We start from the raw sequence: 8042 nt of genomic DNA, 5'->3' as shown, positions 1-8042 counted from the left end.
TCCAACTCAAAAAAAAAAAAAAAAAAATACAGTACCTCCTATCTTTACACATTAACAAAAGTTAACCTATACAAAATGGCAAAAGCAGCAGGCCCATGTACCATGCTGTAGAATCAATCTGCAGTTACAAAATTAAGTCCTTTCCAGTTTTTGGTTAAGTGCCTTTCAGTAAAGGACTATCCCATATAAAGCAAATAAATTCATATATAAGAGGCATACTTCAATAACAAAAACTGCTTACAATTGATTGTAACGAATTATAAAATTTGTTGCAAAATATTCGAAGTGCTGAGTATAAATACTACGAATCAAATTTAGAAGAAAATAGCTGAATATGTCATATTTACACTAATAAAACAAAAAAATCACTTGAGATAATTACGCAATATGATCATTTCTGTGGGTTCTCACTCCAAGACAGACAACATACAATTTCTCAATCCTAAAAACTATTTTGATAGTACCAGGTCAGTAGCAAAAGGAAGAGAGACTTTTGCAAACTAGGACTTACATCTGCAAAAAGCAAACTAATAAACTGCATTTTGAAATTCATGTGCTATACTAAAAATCTAGAAAGCACGGAAGAGCATTTTTTAAAAACCACCTATAAGCCCACCACCTAGGGATACTCCCTTTCAATATGGTGTGTACAAACTTTTTCAAAAGAGGGCAGCACACTGGTGGTTCACAGTTCATGTACCACTTTAAAACCAGCTTTCCCTTAGTAAGATATTACAAACATGTCAATAGTGGTTCTATGTCAGTAAATAGCCTTCACTGTATTTGTAATGGTTGTTTGTAGTTATATCACATCCTTAGTATTAAAGATTGAGGTTGTTTCCTATTATTAAAACATGCCAAAGAGTCTTGCACACACAATTTTGAATACAACTATTTCCTTAGGATAGAGTTAAATAAATAAATTGCTGGGCTAAAGTACATTTTTCTGTCCTTAGACATATATTTTTAAGTTTTTCTCCAGAAAGATCACAGCAAACTAACACTTTTACCTGCACTGCAGCTCAGTCTCCCTCTTGCTAACATTGACTCCAATCACTTTTTAAAAATTGTTTTCAACTTGATAGGTTAAAAAAAATCCCATTTTAATTCTTCATTTCCTTAACAGTTATAAGGTTGGAACATTTCTCCACATGCTTACTATTTGCATTTCTTCTTTCTGTGAACAAGGGAAGTCCATTAGAGCCTATTCTAAAAGTATGAATAAACAGAGAAAATGGTAACAGATTTGAAAAACACAAATAACTCTGATATGCTTGGGTTCATTTGATGTAAACCATGCTCATCAGGTGAGCAAAATCAAATTAATGCAAGACTCCTAAATAAAGAGTGCAAGATGAAAAATGTCCAGACACTCTGATGGGCTGGATGGTTATTCCAAAATGGACGTGAATCATCATTAAACCATTTTGGAAACAACTTGTTACAGCATCTATTTGATCTGCTTTCTATGAGATTTTTGTTTTCTATAAAGAAGAGAGTCTTGCAGCAGGCAGGCAAAGTAGGAAGGCTGCCATCTGAACACACCCCTGCACCCCCAGTTCCCACAGCAGAGAAGGTGAGGAACAGAGCATGGAACCTCAGAAGAGTGGCAGTCACAGCCATGACGAGGCCACACAACTGGCAGGTGCTGAGCAGCAACAGGGACCAGCATGTCCTGGCATTTATCCCTGCAAAGCACATGCTGCAGACTGCCAAGAGCTTAGCAGATTGACTCCGGGTGAAATAGTGCCCCACCCTTTGTGATCACAAATCTTATCACAGAACATCAGAACAGAGGATTGAATGTACATTCTGAATATGCTCATGTTATGACTTACTGAGCGGTAGCAGCCAAGACTAGAAAACGTGAATGAGGTCTTTATGATGCTGATGGGGAAAAGGAAGACTAGGGGAGAAAAAAAAGCTAGAAAAACAAAGTATTTCATATGTCATAGCACTACACGAAGAAAAACAAACTACAAAGTTTATGTGAACTTACTCAGGTAGAGAGCAAAAGAGAGGAAAAGTCAACATGAAAGTTTTAACTAATTCCAAGAAAAGCTAAAATTATGGAACTGAGGTGCAATTGCAGAAAAAAGAATTCTGACCTGGAAACACGGGGCAGATAGGTCCAGGGCCCAGCAAAATGAACAGAAACCTCTAGTAGATAACTTGATACCTACACACTAAGGCTGCACCCCCCCCAATTCACTGCATACCCTTGAATGTCTCTCTACTAGTCAGGACCGATGTTTGTTTTCTGAGCCAAGCATGGCACCTAAAATGTCAATAAACTGAATAATGGATTTCTTATTTCAAATTCAAAGGGAAGGAAACCTACTATTATTTACCCGCATACACAGAAAATACTCCTGTATTTCACTGCAAAAAGAAAAAGAGTTGCTGCGTTGTAACTATACAGATGTAAGACATGAAAAACTAGATGTGAAGAATCGGAAGTTCTGGACAAAGAGACATACAATGGAGAGCAAGGACTTAAGAAGAAATCTTTAGAAGAAAAACGAAGTTTTTGAAAAGGAGCTGAAAACAAAGAAGAGCTTTCTGTCTGCAGATGATCTGGGCATTTTCTTTTTTATTTTCTTTCTTTTTTTCTTTCCCAAAATTCCTTTCTCTTTTGCCAACTTGAGTTGAAGTCAAGAAAAATGTTTATGCTATATAAAAACCCATCTTCCTTTTATAGCAACCACAAATGCCAGAGGATCCTAAAGGATCTAAGAACATTCATTTTACATCCAGAGGTTAAGAAGCTTTCTCTAAAAAACATTCACAGGCCGGGTACAGTGGCTTATGTTTGTAATCCCAGCACTTTGGGAGGCCAAGGCAGGAGGACTGAGCCTAGGATTCAATACCAGCCTGGGCAACACAGCAAGACCTGTTTCTACACACACACACACACACACACACACACACACACACACACACACACACACACACACACACACAAATTAGCTGAGCATGGTGGCACACATCTGTAATCCCAGCTAGCTATTCAGGAGGCTGAGACATAAGGATCACCCGAGCCCAAGAAGTTGAGACTGCAGTGAGCCATGATCATGCCACTGCACTCTAGCCTTGGCTACAGAGTGAGACCTTGACTCAAAATAAGTAAAAAAACAACAACAAAAAAACACATTTGCTTCTCCAGAACAGACAAAGGGTAAACACCTAGTGTCAGTTACTAGCCAGAGTTATGGGAAGGAAAGAATCCCTCCTTTTTCTCAACCAGTTTGCCTTTCTAATACCTCTTCCTTCACCAACTGCTGATGAGGTGCATCTAATTTTGAAGAGTGACACTAGTAAGATGCACTGCCAGCTCCTCCTTTCCCAGATTCAAAACACCTCCTAACCTGAAACATAACCTCACAATTGCCTTAAATGTCACAACAAACAAGTCTTTAGGGTATTGTTTTATTTTATTTTTAGGGGATTAGTTTAAAATACAATACAGTAAATGATTAGGCAGGAGATCAAATATACATGAGTAAGAGAAAAACTCCTGAAAAAGTGTTATGCAACCTAGGATAGGATAAAACTGCAGTAATGGCAACATATATTCAGGTTCAAGAAGGACGATGACTTATTACTATGAAGTGAAGATGGCTCTAGAAAAATATGACAGATGATTCAGAGTTCTTCTAGTCCTCTCAGTAACACTGATAATTAAAAACACACACTGGCCAGGTGTGGTGACTCAAGCCTGTAACCCCAGCACTTGGGGAGGCCAAGGTAAGAGGACTGCCTGATTCCAGGGGGTCGAGACCAGCCTGGGCAACTTGGTGAGATTTCGTCTCTACAATAAATCCAAAAATTAGCTGGGTGTGGTGGCGTGCACCTATAGTTCCAGCTACTTGGAAGGCTGAGGAGGAAGGAAGCCTGAGTCCAGCAGGTTGAGGCTGGGGTGACTGGGAGCTTGCCACTTCACTCCAGCCTGGGCAACAGAGCAAGACTCTGACTCAAAGAAAAAAAAATGCACATGAAGAGTAGAGTATAATTTCATGATTTTCATTAATTAAATTAATAAACACAAGTATGCATTCTGTTTCACCTCTATCCTACTACACTGAAGAGTTCATCAAAACACTTCTTCAGAACTTCATAAGGAAGATATGCAAATGTGATACTCTGAGAAATATAATCCATTCAAACATAATAGCTGAAGGCTGTTTAGTGCCTAAAGGCAATTTCTAGATTCAGGCTGCTAAGAATTTTAACACCAGCATCATCACTTACCACTGGCTGTTGCAGCAATGAGGAGAGTTCCTTGAGCTTGTTGATACTTGGTTTCCAACATCAATAGAGAGGGTTACTACCCACCACCCCCAGGGATGAGATGAGCCTGAACAAGATATAGATGGTTACCAGCAAAATGCCTGACACACAGGACTCTAACTGTACTGTTGTTTCATAAAATATACCAAAGAATGAGTAAGAGATTTCAGACTCAGTTTAGATTCTTGGATTTTTAATAAATATATGAAGCTGTTATCTTGACAGGCAAAACTAGAATTTAAAAAATTATACCCAATTTAAGAGTGATTGCAGGGCTCGGTGGCTTAGCCTGTAATCCTGTGCTTTGGGAGGCTGAGGTGAGTGGATTGCCTGAGCCCAACCCGCCTGGGCAACTTGGCGAGACTTCATCTCTACAATAAATGAAAAATCAGCTGGGCGTGGTAGTGCGTGCCTGTAGTTCCAGCTACTTGAAAGGCTGAGGCGGAAGGATCGCCGGAGCCCAGCAGGTCGAGGTTGCAGTGGCCAGGAGTAGCCATTGCACTCCAGTCTGGGCAACAGAGTGAGACTCCAACTCAAAAGGAAAAAAAAAAAAGAGTGATAGTCCCCCAAAAAGTTAAAGTTGCAGGTGCAAGAACAACTACAAATTGTAAGAACTCAATTATGGTACAATTTTAAAAATTCAGTAATTTCTGCTAGCATATAAAGTCTCTGCTTTCTCATAGTACTAGGGGCAAAAACTTTCTATCAGATAAAGGACCAATATGACTTAGTAAAAACTGACATGTAAAGAAATTTCTCAGAGACACATAAGCAATGAAAATTTCCTTCATCTCCACAGTAATGCTCTCCTGTTCATCTGCATACCAGAAATTCAACTAAGTGTCTTGCCTAACCATTGAAATTACCATCTTCAGCTATGTTAAATTTTTTAAAAATGTCATACCTAGCAAACCAGAACCCTGTTGGGTGGAGTAATATCACTTGGCAAAGACTCTATCTTCCTTAAAAGCTTTCTTCATATCATAGGACTCAGCAAATCCACTCCTAGGTATATGCCCTAGAGAACTGAAATCATATAGCCACACAAAAATTCCAAACTCACACATGTTTACAGGCAAAAAGTAGAAGTAACTCAAATGTCCATCACTGATGAATGAGTAAACCAAATGTGGACATCGATACACTTCAGTCATAAAAAAAGGAATGAGGTACATACTGACACATGCTATAAGGATGAAGCCTGGAAACATGCTAAGCGAAAGAAGTCAGACGTGAAGGTCACACATTGTATGATTCCATACAAAAAGCCCAGAGTAGGCAAATTCAGACAGGCAGAAAGTAGACCAGTGGTTGCCAGGGCCTGGGGAGGAGAAGGCACAGGGAGTGACTACTAATGGGCAAAAAGTATCTTTTTGGGATGATGAAAATGTTCTAAAATTTGATGGTGGTGACAGTTGCAGAACTCTGTAAATATTCTGAAAATCACTGCATCGCAGATTTTAAAAAAGGTAAATTTTATGGTGTATCACAATAAAGCTGTTATTTTTTATAAAGTAGTCTGCACATTGTATTGTATGTGTATACACATACAATAAATGTAAGTTAATTTAGAGGTAGATATTGTTCCATATCTATTTGTTAATGCTATTTTTTTTTTAAAAAAGCAGGATTTATTAAGACAACAGGAAAGCTCCTACAGTGGGAGGGGACCCAAGGGGGTTGCCAACATTAATTTTTTAAGAGTCTAAGACATTAACTTATTTGAGGACATCCTAGAATACCATATAGTCTAGTTTGATAATCACTGATACTAAAGATTTTAACTTAAAGCTCCACTGAACTAGCTATTTTAAAGTCCTAGATCAGTGGCAATCTCCTCTCTACTGAGTTGGCTTAGCTCAAACTTCAATTTTATATTTGTATAGAATCAAGAAACTCTACAACCCGGGCTCGGTGGCTCAGCCTGTAATCCCGCACTTTGGAAGGCTGATGTGAATGGATTGTCTGAGCCTGCGGGTTCGAGACCCGCCTGGGCAACTTGGTGAGACCTCATTCTCTAAAATAAATCAATAAATTAGCTGGGTGTGGTAGTACGTGCCTATAGTTCTAGCTACTTGGAAGGCTGAGGCAGAAGGATCGCCGGAGCCCAGCAAGTCGAGGCTGTGGTGGCCGGGAGCGGCCACTGCACTCCAGTCTGGGCGACAGAGTGAGACTCCAATTCAAAAAAAAAGAAACTCCATACGTTAATAAATAGCCTGTCTCCAAGTATATGAATAACAGGAGCTACATCTTTTACACCCTCATAACCTTTGCAGCATATAGTATAGTTTACCATATACAGCATGGACCAAATAACAGATGAATGAAACACTTTTTAAATATCGTATATTAAGAATAGAGTAAAAATAGCAAAACTTTTACTCTATGTTTGATTCGTTTTTCTATAAAGGAAGAGAGAGTAAATATTTTAGATTTTGTGGACCAGGTTGTTTCTGATACAACCACTCAACTCTGTTCCCAGAACACACAAGCAGCCATAGACAATATATAACACATGGACGATAAACAAATGATCCTGTGCATTAGACCAACACTATACAACAGAACCGTCTATGACAAATATTCTATTATCTGACTAGTGATCCACCTGAAATATGGCTATTGCAATTATTTTAAATATAAACAGCCACGATGCAACTAGTGGCTACTATACTGACCAGTAATGATTAGACTAACTCATAAGCCAATTGTATTCTGTTCAATAAACTTTAAGCTAAAATGAGCTCTATGATTATATTACAGCATAAACTGGGAAGAGAAAACATGATGTAAAATTTCTAGTAATTCATAGTTCATACTAGCAAATAATCAAAATCCTAAGCCAATCAACCTGCAATCAGGCAGGAGGATACGTGTAGAGCTCCATGTATCTGGATTTGGCCATGCTCTGCCGAGTGTACACCTGCTGAATGCCGGCTCTAAGGTCATCCCAGATCTGGTCCAGACCGATCTGCTTCAGGCCGTGGGGGTTCTGGCTCCTAGTTGACGACATTGTGATGGATGTTCTAAAGCCGTCCAGCGCAGCAATCCTTATTCAAAATACAGCTAGTTATCCATTAGATGAAAATATATAGTACCATTCCAAATGTATTCACAGAAGCTCAAAAGGATGTCCTCTAAATATAGAGAGAAATCTCATTGCAGGCAAACCTGAAAAAGAAATAAACAGAATTAATAAATTATCTCTAAGGTAGGTAATAGGGTGACACACATTGACAGAAATATTCGAAGTCTGTAGGCATTAGCAGGAACCAGTCTAATCCAGAGACTATTTCTCTATGTGGAAATACACTCATATTAATTATATGATCTGTGTATAAAAATATGCTTACTTAGACATTCAAAATTATTAGCACTCACAAGAAAAGCTGGGTAAAACTTTGCACAAGCACAACTAACTCTGCTGTCTTGTCTTCTAAAGCTATCAAAAATGAAAATGTGGCCAGGCACGGTGGCTCAACTCTATACCCCAGCACTTTGGGAGGCCGAGGTGAGAGGACTGCCTGAGCCCACAGGTTCAAGACCAACCTGGGCAACATGGTGAGACCTTGTCTCTACAATAAATCAAAAAATTAGCCAGGCATGGCAGCATGCACCTGTAGTTCCGGCTACTTGGAAAGCTGAGGCAGAAGGATCGCCTGAGCCCTGCAGGTCAAGGCTGCGGTGGCTGGGATCATGCTACTGCACTCCAGCCTGGGCAACAGAGTGAGACTCCAAATTAAAAAAAAAAA

General features: G+C 39.1%; 1 protein-coding gene across 3 annotated transcripts in view; it reads right to left on the bottom strand.

The window, feature by feature from the left end:
• CUL1 (cullin 1) overlaps positions 1–8042 on the bottom strand; it is a 113645-nt gene that overhangs the window by 69053 nt on the left and 36550 nt on the right. For all 3 annotated transcript variants that reach the window (XM_008057363.1, XM_021711981.1, XM_021711980.1), the window contains exon 2: positions 7164–7461. In XM_008057363.1, coding sequence (XP_008055554.1) covers positions 7164–7303 — 140 coding nt within the window. In that variant the 5' untranslated portion in view covers positions 7304–7461. The remainder of the gene's footprint in view (positions 1–7163; positions 7462–8042) is intronic.

This window comes from Carlito syrichta, unplaced genomic scaffold, assembly GCF_000164805.1.
Source record: "Carlito syrichta isolate Samal-C Ts95f unplaced genomic scaffold, Tarsius_syrichta-2.0.1 Scaffold302975, whole genome shotgun sequence".
NCBI classification, from domain to species: Eukaryota; Metazoa; Chordata; class Mammalia; order Primates; family Tarsiidae; genus Carlito; species Carlito syrichta.
This window is presented reverse-complemented; position numbering and strand designations above follow the sequence as displayed.